Source organism: Anopheles moucheti, chromosome 2 (assembly GCF_943734755.1).
Source record: "Anopheles moucheti chromosome 2, idAnoMoucSN_F20_07, whole genome shotgun sequence".
Taxonomy (NCBI): domain Eukaryota; kingdom Metazoa; phylum Arthropoda; class Insecta; order Diptera; family Culicidae; genus Anopheles; species Anopheles moucheti.
Window position 1 is genome coordinate 4,136,114 of NC_069140.1, and position 27,710 is coordinate 4,163,823.

General features: G+C 50.2%; 1 protein-coding gene and 1 long non-coding RNA gene across 2 annotated transcripts; both read left to right on the plus strand.

Annotated features, from left to right (window-relative positions):
• LOC128299755 (1-phosphatidylinositol 4,5-bisphosphate phosphodiesterase epsilon-1-like) lies at positions 1–27,502 on the plus strand. The gene is made up of 14 exons (XM_053035824.1): positions 1–618; positions 14,535–14,702; positions 14,880–15,025; positions 16,635–16,758; positions 16,869–17,522; positions 20,086–20,230; positions 20,342–21,191; positions 21,267–21,400; positions 21,484–21,710; positions 21,790–22,027; positions 22,091–22,302; positions 22,372–22,529; positions 22,600–22,736; positions 22,809–27,502. The coding sequence occupies exons 1-14, from the start codon at positions 1–3 to the stop codon at positions 25,454–25,456; spliced, it is 6,459 nt and encodes a 2,152-aa protein (XP_052891784.1). The 3' UTR covers positions 25,457–27,502.
• Positions 8,067–11,641, plus strand: LOC128299757 (uncharacterized). Its single transcript, XR_008287313.1, has 5 exons — positions 8,067–8,783; positions 9,020–9,506; positions 9,600–9,892; positions 9,972–10,374; positions 11,521–11,641. It is a non-coding gene; the product is annotated as an uncharacterized LOC128299757 (long non-coding RNA).
• Positions 27,503–27,710: the final 208 nt, after the last annotated feature.

The following is a 27,710-nucleotide window of genomic DNA, read 5'->3' on the forward strand; positions in this document are numbered from 1 at the left end:
ATGCGTGAAGCTTTTCCAAGTCTTCCATTTGATAACATTACCGAAGAGAAGCTACTACTAATACTACTGCTAGCGGGCCGACCGTGCCCGACGGCGCACCACGAACCGCACCACGACGACGACCGGCGGCCGGACGAGCTGACGATAATCGGCGAAAAGATAATAATTAATCGTGAGGGTGAAACAATTAAGCAAACATTGGTGGATAACGAGCAGGACCAGCCGACGCTCCAGAAGAATGCTGTACTTGATACTGACGACACAGCGCAAAGCCACGCTGGCCATCTGCCAGCAGCAGTCCTTACGGCAGCAACAGCAGCAGCAGCAACGGCGACGACCGCCACGACGTCACCCTCCGTCAGCTCGACGACCCACCATCATCAGCATCACCAGCAACAGCAGCAGCAGCACTCGGTGGCGGCATCGGCCACCGCCTCGGCTGCCGCCACCTTCTCCACCACCGCAACCACCTCGATCTCGAGCAGCAGCGGCACAGCGGCACTAGCGGCGGCTCCCGTTCCATTCTCGGGCGAGCTGGAGGAGCTGCAGTACATACTGCACTTTCCCGAGGAGGTCGCCCTTCGCATCACCGACATGGAGTATCAGCTGTTCTACCAGGTACTGTTCTCCGTTGACGGGACGGGTGGCTTATTATTCATTTTCCACACGGCTTATCCAACGGCTTATCCGAAGACTCTTCCTCCCCCGCCGAGAGGACCCCCGGTTGGAGCGCATTGCATGAAGTATATAATCAAGTTTTACCGTCACGCTGTTTCTGTGGCCCGTTTGGTACGCGTCGGGTAAAGGGACATCAAGCTCGGGCTCCGATCATTCCTGTATGATATGCCGATCTTAGTATTCAGCGAGATTCACACTAAAACTCACCATCATCATCATCACCATGGATGATGAATTGAAATGAATGGAAACCGCCATGACCAGACGACCTTACAGCAAGCGCAAGAGTGCCTTGACTTGACTCGGGAAATGTGGAAAGGTTCGATATCCTCTACCCCGACTTTTCTCCGACCAGACCACGGGCGGAGTGATTGAAATTCAGTTTAATTTCAGAAAACTTTTACTGGCTCTACTTCCCAACTCTCTCTCTCTCTCTCTCTCTCACCCCCAAGTGCGTCTTTGCTTGATGTTCACTCGTCCGAATTCATTTTCCGCCACCATTCCACCCTTCTTGGTGGAGGGATTTTGTCGCAAAAAGTTCGGTTCCCACTTTTCAATGCATAACTTATCTTTCCCACCCACAATGCCCGTCTCTTCCAGCACATTTGCTCCTTTTGGGGAGGCAAACCAAAGTGAAAAATACCGAAAATCAGTTCCTTCCCTCAACGCCTGGGTGGTTTTTTTTTCTTTAAATCCCGCACGCCACTCATTTCGCACGCAGAATATACCTTATTCATGGTCAATTAATGCCTTCCGATTGACTGGGCTGGCAAAGTTGGGATTCAGCAGAAAGCCTTCAATGGATAGTGGCGGTCCAGCACGCTGGTGACGCTTTCAGATGAATTCGTTCGGAAAATGTGTGCTCATCTAGCAGCCATTGAATGTTGCCGGGGCATTGTTGTGGCTCTTGATTATAACTACAAGCGGTGGGATAAAGGGACGAACCAAACAAACAAACAAAAAACAGGAAGGAGATTGTTAGTTAGCAGTCTCCCGGGGCTTTTGACAGCTCGCAGCACATAACAAAACAAAAGCACAACATCGCTGATGATGACAATCATTTGACAGCGGGTCCCGGTACTGTAGGTGGTTGTAAATGAGAAGCTCGTCGTAGTTAACTGGGCGTCTCCATTACCGCTGTTTTAAAGGAAATTGTTCTAGGAAAGGGAAATTATTTTTTAAAAATACCCCACACTCTCTCTCTCTCTCAAACACACACATTACGTGTACGGGTATATATTTCGATAGCTTTTAATCCGTTTTTACGCGGCCATGTCGGTTGCTGTGAAAAGTGAAACTTTATTCCAAGCATGGGTGTAGTAAAACTTTTCGCCCCGACAAAAATCAACAGACTAACCGTAGCTTTTTATACCCTCTGCACACACACACACACACACACATACATACATACGGCAAACAGCTCAATCACCGTCGTACCGTCACGATAATGACCCTGGACTCAGTGGAACAAAACTTTTCCTTTTGGTTTTCTGGATTTTTCACCGCACCCATTCGGCTTCGTTTCCGCCCCACAAGCAAACCGCAGCGTGTGGTGTACCGCGTTGGAGTTTCGAAATTTGGTAGCCACCCATTCCGTGCCTCTGTTAGGACACGTGGCACGTGCTAAAGCGGCAGTATCGATTACCATCAGTCAGTAGAACTCGGACTAGAGGTACAACCACTGGAGCAACATATTGCTTTGGAGTTCGGAGCATAATTTTTACCCACTCACCAGTGGCCAGGGGTCTGCTTCTTGAAGCAACAGGAGGAAAAACCCCACCCGCCTCAAAACCGATCGGAACCACCGATCGATATTTCCGGTGCGCTGGGAAAAAGGGGAAAACGGCCCGAACGCATATCTGGCAGAGCCAATATTTTTCCGGCTCGATTTTCTTATCACGTCCCGTAGTTCGATCCAGCAGGCCCAGTGCTGCCCATTCTGGACGTATACGAGAGCACCCGGGACGTAACTGGTGACCCGGACACAAACTCCTCCCGCGCCCAGCCGCAATGCCCAGCAATTGCCGAGAAGAAGTATTTCACTCAAATTAATTATCTTTTCCGATGCGAAAGCAGAAATCTTTTGCTGAGTGTGCGGTGTATTCTTCCCACCGTCCGATCAATTTACGTGCGGCGTTGTGTAACGAGCCCACCCCACTCCGTTTGCATGGCGGCTGGTGAAAAGAAAAGTCCCAAGAAAAGTTGGACAAGTTGAAAGAGTTTCCGTTACGCTAGCGTATAGTTCCTTCCAGCTTCCGTTAGTGAGCGCCTACCCGCGTTAAAGCAAGTAGCTCATATCAATTGAAGATGAGCACAGTTTCTCTTCGGCGCAATCGAGCTTTTGAGGTACGGGAAAAACTTTCTACCCTCCGGGACGCGGGGGGGGTGGGGGGGTGGATCCAATCCCCCCGTTGGGATTGGATTGAATTCTTCGAACAAACAACCCCGGACGGTTCCCGGCCGCGGGGATCTCCATCAACCTTCGAAACGGATCTAATAAATCACAATACTAAATGTGAAACTAATTAGCTTCATTATGTCTCTGATTATCGGATCATCTTTCGGACAGAAATGAAGCCATTCGTCCTCCACCATCCAGCCAACCGGCATGGAAAAGCGCGTGAAATAGAAAGGGTATAACAAGGGGAGGAATGGGTAAAATCAGCCAACATCCCATCCCAATCAATAACTAACGAACGGACGGTACCAAACGATACGATGGATGCCCCAAAAGCCACCAACGATGCTGCTTCCATGCTTCATTTTCCATTTTCCAACCCCACCCGCCCCACCGGCACCTTGCGTCTGGTGGCGTTCGTGGGGCATGGATAATGGTCGTGCTTGGGAAAAGTTTTATTCTTTTAAATCGTCCTCCCCATCGTCCAGCCACCCTTTTTCCTTTCGCCCGCCCACAAACATTCGCTCGCCGCATCCGTTTGGCAGGAAAACAAGTTACGTGCACGTGGTCGCGCGGACTCCGGGGATTGGTTATGCAAAATTGACATGGAAAAGATTCGGTTTCCAGATCATTAATCAGTTTCATCGTTTTCTTCGCTGTGTCCCTGTGTCTGTGTGTTGCCTTTGTTACGTTATTGTATTGTATGGGGCCCTTTTTTTCTTTTCTTCGTTGCGCTCCACGTATAAATTCCCGGCAACCGGATCTAGGTTCCGATATCCCGTTCCACCATATTGGAAGGCCGATTGAATTGTGTCAACAAAATTATGGACGAGAAATGATCCAACCGGCAGTGAAGCCGGTTGCGAAACAGTTCCATTATATAGTTCCAACCCCCTCCGCTCTTATTCCGCTCTTCGTATTCTTTTGGGCAGAAAGATTGTCCCACTTTCTTACACACACACATACACACCCGAGAAAGAGGGAACGGCGTTGCGGGCCGCGGGATAATAGGGCAAGGTCGAGTAAAAATATGCATCCATACGGCCAGTGCCGCACCAATAATGCTGTAGTAGATGGATGGAAGATAATTTTCTGTTGCATACCCAAATGGACGATAATCAATTGAATCGGTCGTTAGATAGTGAAATGGGATGACGAAGAGGGGGGGCAATACGGCGGGGGAAGCGGGAATCCGTGCCACAAAAGGGCTTTTGCTTGATTTAATGACCGGCGTCGGTGGAGGTCTGTTTTGGATAATACCGAGGGATGTAATAGGATTGGCCTCATAAACGGTACCGAAAATCAATTCAATCACACCCTTTTGTATTAGCTTCCTTTTTCCGGGGTTGCTGTGTCCTCGGTTGCCCTACTTATGCGCGGGACGATCCTACCCGCAAAAAAGGGGACGGCTGAACTCTCTTAAGGCGTACAGCAGCAGCGGCAAAAGTGTCCCACCGATAGGGAATTCGATCTGTAACGTTGTTTGGCAAAACGAGGCGACGATTGCTCGCTAAATTGATTGCGTTTTGCCCTGTCGCTTTTGGGGTCTCGCCCAGAAGCGCGCCTCTAATCGCTATTCTTAGGGGAATTTGGGCCCGAGGAGTTGAGCATTGCTTGTTGATACATGAAATCCGGTTTATTTACACACTGCATGTCTCTTATTAATACTATCTTATCAGACACGAACAGAATGAATGGTGTGAGTTTACCCACCGAAATGTTTACTGAAAATAATTAATTTAAATGAATCTTTTAACGGTGGAACAAGTTCCCTCTCGCATTTGGGGCCACTTAAATTGAAGCCAATCAATATGTGGCGAAATCGCAAAGCTCAAAGGTTTGCCCCCGGAGAACTAAATACACAAACAGTAAGTACAACTTTATGATGATATATGACGCTCTCCGGCCGTTCTCGGTCAGGGTCGTGACACAATGTGGTGTGTGGAAGTTTATTTATTGCTCTTGTTTGCATACGTACCCTACGGTTAGCCTTTTGCTAGCAGCTGCTCCAAGGGTCAACAGCTGTACCAATCAACTTTGCAATTGGTTGGGCTGATAAATTTAGTAATTAAATTTTAATCATATTAAAGAGAGCGAAAGACAATAATAAATTGGAGAGAGAGGAAGAGATTTATGGCTGTCACGGATTGTCCAATTTGGTTGAAAAATGTCCCTCGTTTTGTTGTATAATTTATGCAATTTTTTGGACGATTTTACTCCATTTGACCAACAGTTAGTGGATGAAAGTTTGTTGGAACTTAAACATGGAACTTTTTTTTGAATCCAATTCCATCTTAGTGCACATGGTTTAAAAGCGTCTTTACCTCCTGGGCGATTTCTCGAATACTGCCGATTTATCAATTTTCCACATTTATGACGACAAATGATAACCCTAACGTAATATTTTTCCCGTAAATCATACTCTTTCTTTGTTCATCTATTTAAATTCGACTAATATCTCAATTTTAAAGCAGGCGGTGACATGTATAGTGTGTCGACATATAGAGCTTGTTCAAGGACTTTATTATTATTTATTATTATATTATATTATAAGTTGACTTTTATAAATAGTTATCTAAGTTCCCAAACGAAAGCTATTTATCAAAAACAATTTATTAACAAACCATTTTTATTACACAAATGAAAAAGCTAATTTATGCAGCTGCTTTTGGTTATCAGCCTACTTAAGATCCCATTCCATGGTCTTCGGTGTATTAGATGGAACGCTTAACCACATGGCTACGTGATCATTCCAATAAAACCGAACAAAAAACCACCGATAAATGCTTCCCCGTGCTGCCTCCGAGCACAATGAAATCATTAACAAAAATTAGCCCTCAAAGGGCTGCTTAGTTTACCTGATACCGCGTCTTCCGGTGTAAGGTGTTGTGGGCAGCCAGCACAAAAAAAAATTTGAGCCCTTTTCGCCCTTTTGCCCACATCGATCGGATGCCATAAAGCTTTTTCCTTAATGAGTGCGTCCCAGCTGAATGTAATTAAAAATTGAAATTATCATCAAGGTCTGCCGTAAATAAAAATCATTTGCATCGGTGTGTCCTTTCCCGTTCCGTGTCCGGTTCGGTTAGGCATGAAAGGTAAACAAACGGCAACGGATACATCCCGGAAGTGGACCGCTGTCAAATGGCTTGGCTTGGCTCGCTCGCTCGCTCGGGCAGCCCAAACCGAGCCCGCATGCTGGTGAATGTTTAAATTTTACAGCATAATTTATTCATTCTCCCGTGGCAAAGTGTTGCACCCAGTGGCAAAAACGATAAATCATTTCCCAACCCGGCGCTCGGCGATTGCCCATCGTGCGCCCACGTTACGTTATCGTAACTTTGCAAACTACAATAATAGTGTTCCTAGTGTTGGTTCGCTTCGTATGGCGAGAGCTCATAGGCCCCAGCCCCCCATCCCATCCCATCCCCCCTCACATATTGGCCAATCACTTTGTCCAATGAAGCAAAAGGGCTTACGGCAGTTTATTTTATGCTGCTGCACGATGGCGTCACACCCACCCGAGATAAGGAAGGCTGAAATTTCATCGTTTCATTGTTTCGTTAGGCTTTGTGCGCCTTCTGGCTGCAAACTGCAGGCTCCGTTCTCACTGGGACCCATAAAACCCACCCTCCCCCCATCCCGTATGGGCGAGCTGTTCAACTATGAAGTCACATGAGATTTGACTCAAAAGACCTTCCGCACCGCCCCGAAACTGACGTGCCACATGCCCCCCGGGCCGCTGCATTCCCCACACGGAACATTTCTTGCTTTCCACTCATTTGATGTTTGTAAATGTGCCAATGCTTTCGGCGTGACTCATACACGGTCCCAGCCCCATCCATTCTGAAGGTTCTTTGTCTTTGGCTCGTTCAACTCAATCTCATCTCTCATTGCCCTTCAAAAAGCCATGCTGTGGCTTTCGCACAAATGGAAATCTCAAATCATGAGGAAGCGTAACATGACCTTCCCACTGTAAGCCCCGCCGATTCACCCCATAACGCTCCCCGGTGGGTTGGATGGTTCTTGCCCAAAAATGTGTGTGTGTGCGTTAAAATTCGTCCATTTCAGCTTTATGCATGCAGCGGCCAAGAAAGGTACACGACACCCTGCACGCAAGATTAGCAAAACCGTCGAATGATGGTGCTGCGTTGTTACAAAAATGACAAAATGGCCATCCGTGCCGTCGTCCGACCGTCCTCGCCCCAAAACCGGGGCAGGGCGAAACCAATATAAGTCAAACAGTGAGTCGGCCGGCGTTTCTCCATCTGGTCTGTGTCGGATGGTCGTTTTCCGGCTCGGTCACGTTCCGGAAGCGTCGTACGGTGTCGTCATCGCACACAAATGATTCATAATGAAAACGACTAACCGGCCGCAGTCGATGGTGCCAGCGGGCGTGGAAGGCAGGAGGCCGGTTTCGTACGGAAATTTACAACAAACTTCACTGCCATTTTATTACATTCTGTCGGCGTCCCGGCCAGTGGACTCCGCTCCAATCTCCACTCCCAACCCAACGCCCAGAGACAAGCATCAAGAAAAGGTACCTTTCTTCTTACGTACCACATGGCAGCACTGCGACTGATTTCATCTTCAGAACGTCTCCCGCAAACAAAAAAAAATCCCACGCGAAAGCTCGCCTGCACGTGCCCGCGCGTATGCAGAAAGCGTGCCGTAAAGCTGTGCTTCAATGCGTTCCTGGCTTCCAACCGCGGTCTACTCTCTCTCCTTCTCCCAAAGGCGGCAAATTTGGTTCCCTTTCTTCTTTTTGTTTCCTTCGATTTTCCGCTCGGTTTCGGTTCCGGAACGGCATATCGATTAGATTGTCGCTACAGCTACAGCAGCCGGAACAGGCTTGAAAGTGAACTGATGCGCCACGTCTTGTGATCGTCTGGTTGTTGAGAATGCCGCGAAAGTCCAAAATTAATTCTGTACGATATCTTAGTTTACAGAAGAATCACAAAATTAGTCCTTTATTTCGGCAAACAGTCGCGGTTAAAAGAGACCGAGGGCGCGTCCTTCGGCTCTATTTATCCCTTTTTTCCCAGGGCGCCATCGCAACCGCCGCTATAATAATGGTGGGCACTGTCCCACCGTTGTTTCTGCTCTCGAAGCTCTACAACAGCAGACGGCTGTTGTAGGGCGTAAGCGTTATCAAAACAAACGCATTTACAACAATCTCCCCACCAGTGTAGCGCCCCTGGGCGTTACACTCTTCTAACGTTTGTTTGTTTATCTTATGCATCCTAATCTGTCACGAAACCACGCGGTTTCCCTATCTCGCGCGCGCCTCATTCGTTCGTTTCGCGTTTCCCGACATCCAGAACCGCTATCTTAGCTGCCGGTCTTTCTAGTATCCCGCATGTCGTTTGCACCGTTGCCCTTCTAACCTGACCGTCTTTAGCACGGGTCACTTCTAGAACGCGTCCCATTGGCCAGGTATTCCTCGGTAAATTCCCGTCCGCGATTACCACTACGTCTCCCACCTGGATCGGCGGCACCGGGTGGAACCATTTCGTCCTGCGGGTGAGTGTTGGTAGATAGTCTGCAATCCACCGCTTCCAGAATATATCCGCGTTGGTTTGCAGGGCACCCCATAACGACCGTATTGAAGTCGGTGAATCATCGAAAAAAGCGGCTGCTTTACTCCCATCGGCACTACCGAGCAATAAGTGGTTCGGCGTTATCGGACAGTCCAGCTCATCGTCGATCGGTAAGTATGTAAGTGGTCTGGAGTTGACCATCATCTCAACTTCTGTTAGCGTGGACAGTAACAGTTCATCCGTGGGCAATCGTGGTAAATCGAAGCTACACAGTATCTTCTTTACCGACTGGACTAGACGCTCCCAACTACCACCGAAATGAGGTGCTGCCGGCGGGTTGAAGCTCCACTTCAACTCAGGACTATTGAACCTCGACTTAAGCGTGCTTTCATCTACTTCCTTCAAGGCGTCTTTGAGCTCTCTCGCCGCCCCGACGAAGTTGGTACCCCGATCGCTTATTATCTCCCTCGGCGAGCCTCTTCTTGCGATGAACCGGCGGATAGCTAAAATACAGGAAGCAGTTGTTAGTGCATGAGCTACTTCGAGGTGAACCGCCCTTGTAGTAAGACAGGTGAACAGCGCTCCCCAGCGCTTCTCCGAGTGACGTCCCACGACCACGAGTATCGGTCCAAAATAATCTAGACCGGTATACGTGAAGGCCCGTTGATACACTGCTACCCTCTGCCGAGGAATGTCCCCCATCAGGGGTGGATTTGGCACGGCGTTCCATATTTTACACTGCTGACAGTCTCGTCGTACCCGGTTAAACTCCACTAGCAGTTTCGGTATATAGTACCGCATCCGGAGTTGAGCCACCACTGTTCTGTGGCTCTGATGACAAAAGCGCTCGTGGAAGTCTCTGATGATCAGATCTGTGACGGGGTGTCTTCTTGGTAAGATAACTGGCTTTGCAAACGAAGCCCCTAACAACGCACAATTTGTCAGTCGTCCCCTCATACGTAGTACACCGTTTTCATCAATTTCAGGCAAAAGCTTGTAGAGCACACTGTTCCGGTTAATCGCCTGTTTCCAAGGATGTTTCTTCCGCGCATCGCTGCGCAGGCATTTAATATCGGCAGCAAACCCTTCCGACTGCACCAACGTGTAGAGTGTCCGTTCCGCAGCTAGCAGTTCATCCTGTGTCAGTGGCCCTGTTACCTTCTTCACTTGCCTAATCCGTCGCCGAGTGTTCCCGATATACCGAAGAACATAACCGACCGCTCTCAATAGTTTCTTCCAGCGTGAGAAACGAGTGAAGTCGACTACAACATCAACCACGGTATGGTGTAACACGCTCTTGCGTATCTCTTCTGCTGTCTCACCCGGATCATATCTATTGATTGGCCACTTTTCTTCAGATTCCCACAGGAACCCTGGCCCTCGGAACCATCTGCTGGATGAGGTTAAGTCCGGAACTCCCTGCCACTTCGTCCCGTCATCCGCTACGTTGACCTTAGTGGAAAGCCACCGCCACTCGTTAATCTCTGTCGTCTCGACCAGCTCACTCACCCGAAAGGCGACGAACGTGCTGTATCGCCTATGGTCCGATCGTATCCAGCTCACAACGTTCCGCGAGTCCGTCCAGAACACCCTCCTGGTAACCTTCAACCGATGCGTCTTGATGATGTGCTCCGCGAATCGTGCTCCTATCACCGCCGCTTGAAGCTCCAACCTTGGTATGGATAAAAGTTTCAGCGGTGCGACTCGTGTTTTGGACCCAATTAAAGCACACTCTACTATCCCGTCTTCCTCGAAACGCAGGTAAGCCACAGCAGCCATTCCACTTTCGCTAGCGTCGGTGAAAACGTGCAGTTGTACGTTCGGTGCCTTCGATGACGTTGTGGTTCGGTAACACCTCCTGATGGTTACCTTCTCCAGTTCTGGTAGTAGCCCGATCCATCTCAACCACTTCCTTGCAGCTTCACCTTCAATTGGTTTGTCCCAGTGAATACCGGATCTCCATAGATCCTGTAAGAGAACTTTGAGGAACATTAGGAAATGGCCAATAAGTCCTAAAGGATCGTAAATCATCATTAGTGTGCTCAATACTTCACGCCTTGCGGGTAATCTGCCACCTTTTAGTAGCTTCACATCGATACGCGGATTTATTCGAAAGGTGAAGGTGTCGTCAGCTGTATTCCACCACATACCAAGTACCTTTTCGGTGCCTTGATTTGAACACATGTCCATCGACGTATCGTTGTTAGCTCCGCTCCGTAACCTGTGTGAGACGGCCTTCTCGTTCGACAACCAATTTCTTATCTCAAAACCGCCCTTCGAATGCACGAACCTTACGTTCTCCGCCAAAGTGACTGCCTCGTCAACGGTCTCGACGCTGGCCAGCATGTCGTCCACGTAATGCTCGTATTTTATACACTGCACTGCTCGTGGGAAACGATCCACGAACCTCTCCGCGTTGAGGTTTTTTACGAAATGAGCACTAGCGGGTGAGCAAGCCGCCCCGAACGTCATTACGGAGACGGCATAGACGCTGGGCTCTCCGCTTGACCTTCTACCATCGTCCCACAGAACCATCTGACTCCGTTGGTCGGCGGGATTCATGCGCACCTGGAAGAACATTTCGCGGATGTCTCCCGTTACAGCGACTCGATACTCCCGGAACTTGTATAGCACTTGAACCAACCCCACCAGTTGATCTGGACCTGCGAGCAAAAACGTGTTAAGGCTAACTCCGTGTACCTGCGCAGCTGCATCGAACACCATACGTAGCTTGCCGGGCTTGTTCGGATTGAGAACCGGAAAGATCGGGAGATACCAATCCCTCTCCGTTCGCTCCGCGATTTCCTCCGCCGACATACGCCGAATGTATCCCTTGTCAACGTATTCACGCATCTTATCGTTTACCGCCTTCGCTAATTTCGGTTCTTTTTCACATTTCCTTTTCAGACACACATAACGTTTGAGAGCCATTTCGCGATTGCATGGTAGGCGCACGTCGTCATACTTCCACAATAGGGACGTTTGATACCGGTCACCTATCAATTTAGTTCCGGTATTCAGCATCTCAACCGCGCGTTCTTCTTCCTTCGGTATTAGTTTGCGGGAAGCGGTGACTCCAATGGAATCCAGAGAGAAGTACGCTTTTAATGCCATGTCCAGCTTCTGACTATTTTCCTCGTTACAGGTACACAAATGAAAATTGTTATATGCGGTGCTACTTACGGGACCGGATGCGCTGCACGGACCGAACATCGTCCACCCGAGCCTTGTCTTTGCGGCGATTGGTTCGTTGAAACCACCTTCAACACAGCGTAGCGGTTTCCCCAGGTAAATATTGTTCACGCCTATCAGGATGCGCGGTACCACATTCGTGTATGAAGAGATTGGGATTCCTTTTAGGTACGAATGCAGCTTCACCATCTTCTCGATCGACAGAGTCTGTGCTGGCAACGAGAGATCTCGCAAGGTGTGTACCTGTCGTAGGTCGTATACCACCGCTCCTTGATGCCTCCCCGAGATCCGCAGCCCAACCTCTAACGAATCGGCCTCGTTCCGCACAGTGTCGTCCGTCCACTTCAAGCACAAGGGGTTCAAAGTACCCTCTATACCCAGTTCTTCGATCAGCCCGCGATCCACGAATGTAGCTGAGGAACCCTCATCTATAAACGCATAGGTGTTTATATTCGCCTTCTCACCATACACTACAACGGGAACATATCGGAAAAGAGCGTTAGTGTTGTTGCCGAGATGTGAGTTAAGTGAGTGAGTGATTAGTGTGTTCCTGTGCGATCCTGGTTGTTCTGTGCTGTGTAACAGTTGGTGGTGCATTTCCTGGCACCCGTTAGTACCACAGCGCGTCCTGACGAAACATATGCCCCTATGCGTTCCTAGGCACGAAGAGCATAATTTACGCCTCTGAATGTGTGTGCGTCTCTCCCGCACCGTCAATTCAAGAAAACGTGCGCAATCGGCTAGCGTACGGCAGGAATCGTGGCACAGGACACAAGACGTTCTTCGCGCTGCACTATGGACGTTTACGTGTGCGGGTGCTTTTCTTACCGGTAGTGATCGTGTCGTTTCGGGTCGTATCGTTCGTTCGAGAGTCTTTGCCGCGGCGCCCGCGGCCGTAGCGATTTCGGAAAACCATTTATCAAATTCACCTATGGTTTCCCGCGACAGCTTAACTTTGTACCTGGCCCACTCTAGACCTCGTTCGGCGGGAAGCTTTGCTACTAGCTCCCGTAGCAACGTAACGTTGCAATCGTAATCGCGTAACCCGGAAGCCTCTATTGTGGCACACATCTTCCGCACCATTTTTCCAAACACCGCTAGCGACTCTAAGCGTTCGGCCCTAACAGGGGGTAACCTCCTCACTTTCTCGATTAGACTGTCCACTATAAGGTCGGGACGGCCATATTCCGTGCGTAAAATATTTATCACGTTCGCTAGACCGTTCGGTAGCAATAACAGGTGATCCACCGAATCTAACGCTGGTCCTCGTAGTGCCCGCTGAAGCCGAATTAGGTTTTCATCGTCACTAAACCCACAGAGCGTTGTCGATCGTTCGTACGTCGCGATGAAAAGTGGCCATTGTTCGACCGTCCCGGAAAATATCGGGAGCTCTTTTGGGATCGCCTTGCGTGCAGCCTCTTGGCTCGGTGTCAGGAGTGATACGCGAACTGCAGGGCCCTTTTCCTCCGTTACATTCGGCTTATTTTGAATTGGCGTTGCTGCTGCCATTTTCCCAAGCTTGTATGGCCGTCCAAGCTTGGTCTCGCGGTGCGTCTTGATGGAATCCTCCACCGCACGTCTCCACTCCGCATACTCGCGTTCCTGAGCCGCCGCTTGATCCGCTGCCCAAGTGCGATCGTACTCTGGGGGGCAACGGGTTGTTGCTGGGGTCAAGGGTTGACGACCTTGCGCATCGTCCGCCAGCTCGCCGTCGTATCGAAACGATATGGGAGCCATACGTGCCGCCCAGGCACCCGCGGTTGCACTTGGGGTCAAGGGTAGATGACCCGGACCACCATTTCGATGATCGTCGCCATGGTGACGACCCGACGGCGTCACTCCGATACAGTCCGTATCCCGTACCCAGGCTTCCATTTTCCCCACGTAAGCACTCACCTGGCTGCTTCGGTCGGAGATTTCTTCCTCGAGCTCGATTTCCTGCATTTGGAAAGCAAGCTCCCTTCGAGCTTTCGCGAACTCAAACTCCTTTCGAGCCGTTTCAAGCTCAAACTCCTTTCGCTCTATTTCAAGGCGCTTCCGCCTTGCCTCCAAGCTCCGATGTTGCCTCGCTGGTGCCGCGTCCTCGTCCTTCGATGGCTTTTCCACGGCGCTTAGGCGCCTTCCAGGGGAAACAGCCGATGTGCTTGCTAGCTGCTCTTGCAGCTCCGCCGCAACCTCTTCGCAGCTTTCGTCCAACGACGCTCTTTCCATTCTGCAACAAAACTATGCTTTCACTCGCGAAAAAAAAACACAACTCCCGATAGCAAGATTTACGTGCCTACTTTCGCGCGGTGTCGTCCGTTCGTATTACGCGTACTACTTCGCAGTGAAGATTTAAATACGATTAAATATCGCGAACGAGTGAGTGAAACGATACTAATTTTGTGAAGTGTTGAGAATGCCGCGAAAGTCCAAAATTAATTCTGTACGATATCTTAGTTTACAGAAGAATCACAAAATTAGTCCTTTATTTCGGCAAACAGTCGCGGTTAAAAGAGACCGAGGGCGCGTCCTTCGGCTCTATTTATCCCTTTTTTCCCAGGGCGCCATCGCAACCGCCGCTATAATAATGGTGGGCACTGTCCCACCGTTGTTTCTGCTCTCGAAGCTCTACAACAGCAGACGGCTGTTGTAGGGCGTAAGCGTTATCAAAACAAACGCATTTACAACAGTCTGGTTGAACGGTTTTCCCCCCACTAACTTTAACTTTATTCTTGTTTGTTTCGTAGGTATCGCCGGTAGATTTCATAAACGAGGCCATCCTCGAGCTGAAGCGGGAACGGTGCGGCGTCGGCGTCGGTGGTGGTGGTGGTGGTGGCCGAGAGGGCGGAAGCTTCCAGTCGCCTTTTAGTAGCTTTATATCGTCACTGAATCCCATACGCAAACGATTCGATGAGGTAAGGGCGACTCGGGCCGATGCGATGACGAACTCATCTCTCCCATCTGGAGTTTTACTGCAAGGCGAACAAATATGCATATCTTGCTGATATCGTCATGTCATATTCTTTTTCCTCCCCCTCCCCCCCCTCCCCCTCTCCTGTTTGAAATATGTTCTTTCTTCATCCCCAATGTAGACCAGCGCGTGGACCAACTATATTGTGCTCTCACAAGGTACACAAGACGAACGAAAAGCGGCCTTTGCATGTCTGTTGCGTGTTGCTATTTCATGCTGGAATATCGGAAACTTCAATGGTGCTAAAGAGATAGTGGATGGTCTGAAGTGAGTTTGTTTTCCATTCCCATCGTCATCATCATCATCATCATCAACCATTTTATTCTTCCAGCTCAGGCTACTCGATGGAGATGGTAGAAGAAAGCCTTAAAAATGTTATTTATATCAGTGGATGTGTCGGAGCGTGTCGTGCGGGAGGTTTTGGAACAAGCGCGGACATCATTTAATTAGGCTCGAGAGGGCTCCAAAAAACCGAGAGACTTTTCTTTTTGTGTATGTATGTGTGTGTGTGTATAGAGCGGCGGTTATATTTTCACCTTAGTCGATTTTTCCCAACCAATTGTGCATAGCAACGCTACACTCACACACCCAAACGCAATGGTTTGGCAAGCCTACTAGATGCCTCCCTGTGCTTTTCAAACGAAATGGAGAGGATTTGCATTTCAAATTCAGTGTTTGTTGTTTTTTCTTCTTTTCTTGTGTTTTTGCTCCCGTTTGTCCTCCGTAACTGAGCGAAGAATAGCAATCGGTAACGATACGCCTTCAAGCGCTAGGCCGGGCTACCCACCGAGAAGTCAAGAGTCCTTTGCCTGAATGTCGGTTAAGGGAGTGTCCGGGATAACCTCCCCATCCCCCCGGTTGCCCGGAATCCATTTTCTCTATCTACTTTAAATCGACACGATGGCCCATGGGGTCGACCACTATGTCTTATTCTTCACCGTTCCCATACCCATTCCTCGGGATGTCGATGTTTATTGTGTAGTGTTGGGTCAACGCTGCTCCAGGCAAGAACGAGAACACCGTCGGGAGAAGTGAACACTCGTGAACCCGGGGCGCACCGGAAGCAGGGGTTTCTTTCGGCCTCCAGCAGCATTTGACCGTTGTAGGCCGGCGGAAACTACTTGCTTCCGTCGTCCGAAGAAACAGCGCCGGAGAAAAGCATCAACACCAACAGGGGATGCACACGGAGCGAGAACGAGAGCGAGATCTTGGGCAATTCCTTGGCTGGAGTGGACTTTCCGCGTGTTTTCGTTCGATTTTTTTTCTCCTGTTTGGTTGGTTGTACCATTCTTCTTTGCAAACGGTGAGGTGTTTCTTTTCAATCTGTGTTAACCATCGGGCGCCTCTCGCGCCATTCTCCCCGGAACGGCGGATGACCCCATCCGTTCGGAGGACTCCTTCTCTGCTGCTGAGTGGACATTATTCGGTTACGCTTTCAAACAGTGTCCGGAGGGGTTGGATGATTTCTTTTCTTCGTTGTTCCGCCGTATCCCTCCCTACCTTTCAGCACTACTCATGCGGGAGTCTATTTTTTCCCACCGGCACGACCCAGCACCCAGCACAGCAAAAGCAGTCCCGCCCCACCGACGAGTCTATAAATGTGAATTATAATTTCATTATCCAATCGGGTCACTATCGGGGAGCTACCGTGCTTCGGTTCATTGGTAAAGGAGGAAAGCGAAAGAATAGCAAACAAGCGACCAGAGCCGCCATCGTCCACGACATTGGGTGCTTTTACGGACAGTTGACCGTACCGTTTCATGGGAAAATTGGAACCACATCACACTTCCTTTCGGCCAACACACAGCGATTTTCATTGCCGTATTTTGCTACAGCGATGGCCCTTCTCTCTTTTGCCCGTGCGCTTTATTTATAGATCAATCAAAAAGGAAGCATTCTGGACGTCGGCCACTGATCGCACGGGACGGAATACGGTGTACGAGTTTCTTACGACCGTGTTCGATAGCTTCGAGTATGATAATGCGGTTACGCGGGCTCTGGTAGGTTGTTTTCGGAAGATTTCTCTCCACCAACACCCTCCCACCAATAATCATTCCCCAAAAACCGAAATAATGGCTTCGAACGTTTGCCCTGTCGCTCCCCCTTCCAGGCCATACCCACGTGTCGCATGATACCGTACTTCCGGAACCACGTGGACGAGATCAAAACCCTGCTACTGACCGTGCCGCAATCCCTTGGCCCAACTTCCACCGACAGCGGTGAGAACCCGGTGGAGAAGTACTTTCTGGGCGAGGTGAAACCGCTCCCGTTGCGGGAAGATGAGGAATTCATTGCGAGACTGCTCCCACTGGCGCTGCCGATCGATTGCCGGGTACGGACACCGGTTCCCACTGAACCACCGGACATCCCATCGGACGAATCGACCGAACCGTTGCTGCTGTCCGACGAGCGGGACGAGTCCGGTGTCGCGGAGGAGAATCGCGAAGAGCTGCTCGAGCAGATACAGCTACGGGCGGAACCGGCCGTCCATCGGGTGGCCACCTTCATCGACCACCATGACCAGCTGTGCCGGGAGTTGCCACACAGCCTACTGGAGTACCTACGGGCGGCGGCCAACAGTCCGCGCCAAACGAAAACCCCACTCTACATCTACCAGCCCTCGAACCTGCAGGAACAGGAGGAGGACTACGAGGTGGAGATCGGTAACTATAATCCGGTGCAGCCACTGTTTTACGACCACGGGATCAGCATCATACCGCTCTCGTCCAAGCAAACCAACGCCATCGATCATCACATACTGCAGGTGGGTAGATAAGACGTTATACTTTGAAGGCATTATTCTTTTGTTCACCAGGATGCTATGCACACTGTGAAGATAGAGTAGATGTAGATACAAAAAAGCTTAGTTCTTATCACTTCTCTATCACCAGAGTACGTTTAATAGAGCATCAAGATATAGTAGGAATTTAAATTACTTCCAGCTATATCATTTCCACGGGGTTATATGGATGTAGCTAATGAGGGTATTGGGAGCGGCACAGGTCTTCACACGACCGGACCGGTTAAAAATCCCATTTAGACTAAACCCCACTTACGCAGAACTGATTTTCCCACTGTGGGTAAATATAGTCAACTAAAGGCAGAATTGGCAGGTCTATAAACATAGACTTCTTGCGATAAAGACGAAGAAGAATGTGTGGGACGTTGATGAAAGGACACTTACTCTATTGATTCACTCACAACTTGTGGGCGAGAAGGTCACATGAACGTGCCGTTGAGTCAAACAGCAAGTGTCGGAGACGACAGAGAAAGATATGACATTGATTGCTCAAGAGTTTCAGCCTGTGAGAAGTTGTAACTAAGTTCCAGATTGAATAGGTGTCAAACAAAGGAAGGACCAAACGAGTGGGCACATTATGAATGCCCTTTCCGTTATTAAACGACGCCTACATTTATGCTACGGCGACAGCGCGCCTAAATGTAGGCACATTTATGCTACGGCGGCAGCGCGCCTAAATGTAGGCAGTAGGCTCCAATAAACAGGAACTGTTTGAAAAGGTTCCTTTTATATTGGATTTTCGCTGCATTAAAGTAGTTTCTGTTGCAATTAGCATGCACATTCATAGAAACCTCTCCAAACCGGGACCATCTCTATTCGTCTAGCGAGCAAGAACAGCATGCAAGCGCCTGTCCGCTATCAATCAGCACACACACACACGTGGAGAAGAATCAGCTACTTAGTCAAATTGAATCCAACCATTCCGGGCGCGCAATAGATCGATGCGAATGTTTGCCGTTGGATGAAAATATGAAAAGCCTTCGCAAAGGCCCCCCTCCCTCCCCCCGATTCTCGCTCCCACATTAGCTATCGATCATTCCTCCATTCAGACCCCTTGCGATATACGAAGCGAAATTGATATTGGCCCTACGGCCGCAATGGCTTCTTCTCACTTTCCTCGCTGCCACCACTGCCTGCATTTGCTGGCAATTTGTGTTGCACGAATGCGGCCGGAACTGGCGGAACCGAACCCGATAACACTCTGCTACACTTCCGCTATTGCCCTCCCCCCCCCCCCCCTCCGCCTCCAAACCCGACCACGTGCGACCCTGTAACTGTAAGCCTCCAAACACCTGCAGTTAGCCGGAATGTTGAAATTTATTACGCCAATATTTCAACGATGATGGCACGGGCAAAGGCAAATGGACAAACGTACGAATGTGTTCAAGCTCGAGTGAAAGCGTTTCCAGCTTCCGGAATCAATTACGAGCGGTACGCGAGGGCGACGGCGACGGCTGGTGCCGTTGCTGGGGGGGGGGGGGGGGGTGGGGGGGGGTGGGGGGGGGGTGGGGGGGGGTGGAGAGATATTCCATTCTACGCATCATTTATCGTGCAGTTATTAGATGTATCATTATGATAAGATCATACCCAACGGGTGGCAAACGGATCTCGAGTTGCGTCGGCCGACGGAAGGAATCCGTGCGTATCGTTGGCTGGTACGAGATCGGGGTCAATTCCAACAGCTCTCGACGCATCAAGTGATGGCCACTCAATGGCCACTCGATTGGCCCATACAACACACACACACACACTGCGGTGCGGTAAACAAAGACCGTCCAGCCATTTTGGCCGTTGTAATGGAGGCCAGCAACACCTGTCAGTTCGGCTTCAGCTGCTGCTAGTGACTCCGTGTTTACGATTGGAGAGTCTGCCACACTATTGTTTCGCTTCTCTCCTGTGTGTCCTGCTGTACCATGGTGCTACTGATGTGTGGCCCTTCAGCACATCAGCAAAACAAACCGTCCTTACCGGAGCCGGTACGACCGTTATTTGTCACAGTTCTTCGAACTGTCGCGGGGTATCCTGCCGCTTTCGCACCAGCATCATCTTCTCCGGGGGGCGATCACAGGACATCAATCCCATTTATCGGTATGCCACCGTGTGTGTGTGTATGGACACACGTGTCGTGTCGCTGTTGCTCGTGTGCGTTTATAAACCGACATCAATTTCAATCATCGCAAATATCGAATTATTGTGTGACCTACATTAATGTCCTTAACGTCCTGTCGCAACCCGTGCCTGTACAGCGTGCGAGACAGAGAACGATGGTTTTCCGATGTGGCACTAGAGCGAGAGAGAGAGAGAGAAGCCTGGCGGCGATTTAATGAATTACAAATTATGGCATTTTCCCTTACGCGAGTGCCACGCCGATGATACGTAGACCGTCGTAGGAGGGGGATTGAATGGCAAACGGGGACATTCAATCATTTTGGCTTGCTGTTGCCGTACACCACACCGCCGTACCATAAATACATATCAATACATTATGCTCTCCCTCTTATGTCCCCCCTCCGCCGGAATTCCCCAGATTCTTCATCATGGCACCACGTGTGTACTGTGGGAACCGGAGACACCGTCGGACCGGTCGTCCTACGTGTACCTACGGCTGGAGCGCTCCTGTTCGTTTGTGTCGTGGCAAAGGACGGCCTGGCGGCGGATTAAATCCCAACAAGGTACAGTAGCACACATTTTGGCCCATGCCGTACCGTGCCATTACTCACTCACCCTTCTCCCCTCCCCCTTCGATTCTCGGTTCCCTTCGTGTCTCTTGCCACCCTAAGCAGACTTTAGCCTTAACGTCAACCCGGAGGAGATAGTGGCGTGGAAGTTTGCCAATCGCTATGCATCGAATGTCGGCGAGCTGGAGGGCCAGTGCCAGAACCTGGACGAGGGCATGCTGGATCTCGGCACGATTAAGGAGATCAATATGGGGTCGCGGAACCACGAGTACGACGCGGAGATACTGGCCGCCGGCAAGCGCTTCGGTCTGACGCACGTCGAGTGCTGCGTGACGCTGCTGTACGGGAACTCGGCGAGCGAAAACCGGATACTGTGCATCCTCTGCCCGCCGATGCTGTGCCGGGCGTGGTACGTCGGCCTGAACTGGATGCTGCGGGGCATCCGGCGCCAGCAGATACTGATCGACCGGTCGATGCTGTGGCTGAAGGAGCTCTACATACAGCTGTACTTCGAGGAGGGTGCCTGCAGCGAACCGAGCGTGGCCGACGCCATCAAAGCGTTCGGTGGCCGCTGTTACGGCCTGTCATCCATCAAGTCGTGGTCCGGCTCGCAGATTAACGATGCGAGCGATACCAGTGCCGTCGCGAAGAAGGATTCGTCGACGACGAAGATACGCAAGAAGCGGTCCGTCGTCAATTTGCTGAACCAAACCAACCCGGCCGGCGGTAGTGCCGCGGCCGGTGGAGGTAGCGGCAGTGGAGGCGATACAACACCCTCCGACTCGATGCTGCTGGACACGCGCGACTACCGGACGCGGTCCATCGAGCGACGGCGCGAACGGAACGGCTCGAACGATCAGCTCTGGCAGAACGTGAAGCATCTCCGCATCGGGTCGGTTACCTACGATACTCAATTAGATTTTTTAAGCTTCGTCTCGCTGTATCGATCATTTAGGTAAGATGAAATACCTTCCTTTTGTTACTCTCCGCTTGAGAGCCGCTTGATATTGATTCCACCGTTCCTTCACAGTTTAATTGCACGGCAGGACCTGCGTGATATTTTCGACCAACTCTCGGTGACGACCATCTCACGGACGACGCTGAACGGGGAGAAAAGCCGAAGTGCACCGGAGTTATCGGAGACGATGGTTAAGCGAAAAATCGGTAAGATCCCTTCGGAGTTTTATAGCTCCTTCTCAATGTCCCACCGCAATAACACGCCAAATTGCTTGCCAACATCACCTCAGGACTCTTGACACGCAATTGCTCACTGGACATGGATCTGACCGAGGCGAAACACACGCAGAAGAAATACTTCGACGCGATAGCAGCGTCCAGCATCGCCCACATCGCTGCCAGCAACGATTTCCTTTCGTGCAGCAACAAAGTCATCACGATATCGACGCTGAAAAAGTTTCTCGAAACGCGCCAGATGGAAATCAAAACCGATGAGGATGTGAAAGCCATTATACAGGTAAATTGCATTACCGCAGCGGCGCCGGCTGCCTTTGCCAGCCAGTAACCACTGCACCACTGGTTCCGTTCCATTCCAGCGTCACGAACCGGAAGCGGCACATCGCATCGAGAACTGTCTCAGCTTTGAGGGGTTCGCCCGGTACATGATCGACAAGGACAACTACGCGTTTCTCAGCGAAATCATGCCGGAAAGCACCTACATGAACCTGCCGATGTCCCACTATTACATTGCGTCCTCGCACAATACGTACCTCACCGGGCATCAGCTGAAGGGCGAAAGCTCGGTCGAGCTCTACAGTCAGGTGCTGCTAACAGGTTCGTATCCCGCCCATTTCCGACTGGCCGGCCTCGCCTACTCTCTCCTCCCCCTTGTTGCAGGTGCGCGCTGCGTGGAACTCGACTGCTGGGACGGTGACGATGGTACGCCGGTCATCTACCATGGGCACACGTTCACCACGAAGATTCCCTTCCGGGCCGTCGTAGAAGCAATAAATAAATCTGCCTTCATACAATCTTCCTACCCCGTGATACTCTCCATCGAGAACCACTGCTCGGTGCAGCAGCAGCAACGGATGGCCAACATCTTTCAGGTGAGTCTGCCGCCCGCAAACGGGGAATGGATCTGTGTTCGGCATTCACGCTCTTCCGATACTCCACAGGCAATCTTCGGTGAGAAGCTGGTGACTAACTTTATGTTCGATCAGGACTACAGCGATGAACCATACCTGCCGTCGCCGCTATCGCTCAAGCACAAGATACTGATCAAAAACAAAAAGCTTATAGTCGAAATACCGGCAACCTTATCAACCGGTTTAACGTAAGTATCCCAGTTCGTATCGATTCCGACGATGCCACGTTGCGTTTACTAATTGCCATTGCCATTGCAGACGACAGAACACCTTCAAACAATCGAATTTATCCAGCAGAGCCAGTTCAATTATATCAAACACTAGCGGTAGTTCGCTGAATGAAGAGTTTAGCGATGACGAGTATGAGGATGATGACGATTTTGACAATATTGATGGTAAGCGCGTATTCTCGCCTCGTATTCTTCTTTAGGCACTAACCATCTTATTCCTCTCTCTCTCCCTGGTAGAAAAAACATATCATACAACTTGGGGATCAATAGAAGATAAGTATAGGCATAGTGTGTGCCATTCCAACATCACGCCGACAAAGTCGAAAGTCCAAGACCAGGACGAACGATCCCGCAAGCGCAGCAACCAGATTGCCCGAGAGCTCTCCGACCTGGTGATTTACGTGCAAGCAATAAAATTTCGCGGCCTGAACCCCTACAGTCCGCACAACTCAATACGTGCCAATCCGAAGCAGCAGCAGCAACAGCAGCAGCAGCAGCAACAACAGCAACAGCAACAACAGCAACAGAGTCAACAAAGTCAGCAGAATCTGCCGAATGCTCAGCAAATCGCGCAACAGCAGCAGAACGTGCTGAAGACGAGCGGTTCGGTCGTGACGGTTGGGAGCATACTGAAGAACAGCTCCGGCGACACGCTCAGTTTGCCCTCGTCCAGCCATCTGTCGGACAGTCTGTCCCTGAGCTACGACGCGTCTAGCATCAGCGGAAGCGAAACGCACCTGCCACCGCTAGCGAACTCCACTCGCAACCGAACCCTACCGAACGCCAACCATCCCTGCTACCAGTGCTCCTCGATCAACGAGGCGAGCGCGAAGAAGCTCTGCCGGAAAGACCCACTGGGGCTGATCGCGCACACCGAATCGCAGCTGATGCGCACCTATCCCGCCGGTCTGCGGATAGACTCGTCCAACTTTAATCCGGTGTTTTTCTGGTCATTCGGCATACAGATGGTGGCGCTCAACTACCAGACGGAGGACATTCCCATGCACATCAACAAAGCGATGTTTGAGGAAAACAATAGCTGCGGGTACGTGCGCAAGCCGGACGTACTGTGGAACCGGTCGCACCTGATGTACCGCCGGTACAGCCCGCTGGAGAAGGAGTTCGACGGGCTGCACGTGACGCAGCTCGTGCTGAACATTGTGTCGGGCCAGTACCTCAACCAGTCTAGCCTGTACTCGAGCACATTCGTCGAGATCGAGCTGCTCGGGATACCGGTGGACTGTGGCAAGCGCAAGACGAAGATCATCCGCAAGAACTCGTTCAATCCGCTGTGGAACGAAACCTTCTACTTCAAGATCATGTTTCACGATCTGGCGTTCCTCAAGTTTAGCGTGTACGATGCCGAAACGGGGCTCGTGATCGCCCAGCGCGTAATATCGCTGAAATGCATTCGGCCGGGCTATCGACATGTTCGGCTCCGCTCACCCACCAACCAGCCGCTCAACATGGCCTCGCTGTTCGTGTACACGCGCGTGGAAGAAGAGAGTCTGGATCGATCGTACGACGAGATCGATGAGCAGTACCTGCAGCAGCGGGGAGAGAAAAATCGTGGCGGCCGTGGCAATAGCGGTGGCGCGGAATCGAGCGACGTCCCGGTGCTGTTCGAAGCGAGCCGACTGGACGTGGCCAACAGCCTGGAGAGCAAGGTACCGCAGCTGAAGCGGAAAATGTTTTTTCTCACCGTGTACGACGTGGTGCCCGACAAGCCGTACACGATCCTGAAGATCACCCAGGAAAGCACAACGAAGGACGTGCTGACGCAGGCGATGCAGAAGATGAACAAGTCGGCCCAGGACATGTCCAACTTCATACTGATCGAGGAGGTCTACCGGGGGTGGGAAAAGAAGGACCGCCTGCTGCCACCGAGCCAGCGCGTGCTCGACATGACGGAGAAACCGCTGCAGGCGCAGGGTCACTGGAAGGGAGAGGGTCGCTTCATTCTCAAGAAGATCGGCAACGATCCGAGCAGCCGGGCGTGGGTTACCTCCATCCGGCGGACGACCGATCGGAGGGCGTCGCTTGCGGCCACCCTGGCGGGAGCGGCCGGGGGTACCGGAGCTGCCGGGGGCCCCGGCACCGGGAAGGAACCGACCGCGGACGATCTGCTGGCGCTCGAGAACGTGGACAACTTCCTCGTGTGCGTGTACAACGTGTCGCAGGACATCCCGTACGCGATATTGCGCGTGCCGATGAAATCGACCGCCCAGGACGTACTGGCGCAGGCTCTGCTGAAGGCGCGCCGGCTCGATAACCCCAACAACTTTGTGCTGGTGGAGGAGCTGAACTACAGCAACAAGAGCAACGACACGATGCAGCGCATCCTGCTAGACGACGAGAATGTGTACGTGACGCAGGCCAACTGGAAAACGATCGGTCGGTTCGTCATCCACGAGCGCAGCCAGCTGACACCATCGACGATCCGCAAAACAATCCTACCGATCGAGAAGATTAGCCGCGGGTTCAGCATAAGCCGCGGATCGTCGTCCTCCTCTACCTCGGTGCACTCGTTGGCCTCCAAGTCACCGATACAGGTGGCGCTGAGCGATCCCACGGCATCTTCGTCTACGTCCAGGTTCAAATCGCGTTCGGCCGGAGCGCACGAGTCGGCGTCCGGGTCGGGGTCGGCCGTGGGGACAAAGTCACGCCACCACGGGCACGGTCGGACGAAGTTCAGCTCGGAAAAGGACACCTCGTTCTCGAGCACCAGTGCCGGCAATGCCGGATCTAAGTCAGCCAACCGGCGGGAGGTCCACTCCGAGGGTGAAACGCTTAGCGACGAGGAACAGAAAGAATCCGACATTATGTCCACGATGTCGCGCTTCAAGCGTATGTCTATCAAGAAGCTAAAATCCTGGAAATCGTAACTCGGTACCCCGCGGGACATTTCCGCCAGCGGTGAAATGCTGCCAGCAAGCTAGCACAAAGGTCGAGAACCAGACCGGATAGGTAGGGTTAAAAGAAAGATAGACACGCACACACACACACAGGCACACAAATGAAACCGCAATGCACAAAGGCCAACCGTGAAGCAGGCTATAAGGTTGGCATGGCTTTACTTTCTCACATGGGCAGCAGAGCTGCATCGGATTTTCTAAGCAAGCAAGCAAACAGGCAAGCAACACTATACTCGTTAGGTACTCGTTTTATTGCTATCAGCTTCACCACTATTACTACTTATATCGCGCTTGCGTTTGTAAAAGGCTTCAAGCTTCCAGCAAACAGAACGGCCGAGAGCGCGCTTTGGACGATGCTTCAAACACTAGGACATTTGATAGCACGAAAACCACCCGCGCACGCCTCACACGCGCGCGCCAAGAATAGATTGTGTCCACTTATGTCCGCACGAGAGAAAAAAAAACAAGAGTTGGACCATCCCCAATACTGTTTCCTGTGATTTTGTGCCCAGTTTCACGCTGTTCACGCCCTCCACCCTAGCGAGAAACGTGTTTTAATCGACAATGTGGCAAGACAATGTGAAGGCGCAATATGGAGGGCACTACACGCATTATTATAGATATAATTCTAGAGGCACCCAGAATGAGAGGAGGAGGAAGCGGAGACGAAAAGTGGACGAAACGTGCAGCCTACGGTGGAATAGGGAGGAACGGCATCAAGCAGCAGCTGCAAACAATAAACAGACGTAGCATATTCTAATCATATTCACACTAAATCTCACAACTCCTCGTTAAACTAGCTGATGATATGCAGAAATTACAACTCGTTTGCGACACTATGATAGATTCAATGTTCGTGCTAAATGGGGAACTAGCCCGCAACTAGTGTGGATGGAGGGAAGGAAATAAAACATCCCTTCAGCGTTAACGATGACGAAGATGATATGATAGTATTAGCAGTAATGAAACATAATCTTAAACACGCTCTCTCCCTCCCACCCCCACCCCCCCTTTCCCCTCCCGTTAAAACCCTTGGGAGAGAAATGAGAACAAAAGCAACAAGAGCAAACAAGAGGAAACGAGCAAAGCGAACACATGTTGATAACACGTTAATAAATATTTAATAAGCTAGCGAGTTCAAAAACCAAAAGTTGGGACAGCCCAGGAAAGAAACAAAACAAAACAAAACAAAAAAAACAAAAGAACAAGTAAAAAGAAACACAAAAACGATATTGGTAGTGCGCTAGAATAGAAAAAAGGACAAGCAAAACAAATGGGAAAAGTAATAATATCAAGCAGAAAGTGCAAATAAAGAATGGAAACAAAGGGAGTATAAGAACGAAATGCACAGAAGGCAGAAACAAACCATGTGATAATAAAAAAAAAAAAACAAGAAAGAAAGTTTAAATTGGATATACATTTTTGAAGTATCAGATTGACCTATTCTTTCAAAACCAACTAACTAAGAACATTGAACGAATAGTAGGAGGAAAATGTTATATTTTGTATACACCTTCTTACAAAAGAGATAAAAAAAAACATACACACACAGCATACTTTCACACACACATACACACACTCTTCAAGTCGAGGACATTTGGTGAACAAAATCATTCGTCAGCGAGACAAAACAAACAAAATAGATATTCAATAGAATACGTAGCACTAAACGATTCATTGTTGCAAGAACTTGAAACGAGAACGACTAAATGCGCTCTTGTTGTATATCAAAACCTGAACCACGTGTACAATATGTCCAACGTAGAACCCGAAAGACACATACGCCAAGCGCCATAGCAGTTATAAAAGAAACTAAAATCCCAGCAAAAAGAAAATGAAAAAAAATAAATCAACAGAACAAAAACCAAAACTGAATGCAATCTCGAAACAAATGGAATGAAACCATATCCACAAAAATAATAAAGGAGGGAGAAATACCAAAACAAACAAAACAAAAAACATGCGAAATATACACGCAAATAGCAAAAAAAACAACAAAACAATTAACTACTAGTAGTGAACGAACGTGAACAAAGCCGCTTCATTTTAAACTAACATTTTGCAAAAAATATTAACATGTAACTCTTCAAACAGCCCAACACAAGTGTGGCAAAGCGCGCGTTAGCGGCTATCTGTTCTTTCTTCCCCAACAAAAAAAACGCCAATGCCGCCAATGTTAATAGAGAGTTCTCTTTTTTAACTTGTTGTTCAATGCGAAAGATAA

Bases quoted from the DNA above. Each gene is read 5' to 3' on its own strand.
- LOC128299755 (XM_053035824.1), top strand. From the start codon at position 1: ATGCGTGAAGCTTTTCCAAGTCTTCCATTTGATAACATTACCGAAGAG. The intron at 21,711-21,789 runs GTAAATTGCATT...GTTCCATTCCAG, and splicing joins ATGTGAAAGCCATTATACAG to CGTCACGAACCGGAAGCGGC. The intron at 22,303-22,371 runs GTGAGTCTGCCG...GATACTCCACAG, and splicing joins GGATGGCCAACATCTTTCAG to GCAATCTTCGGTGAGAAGCT.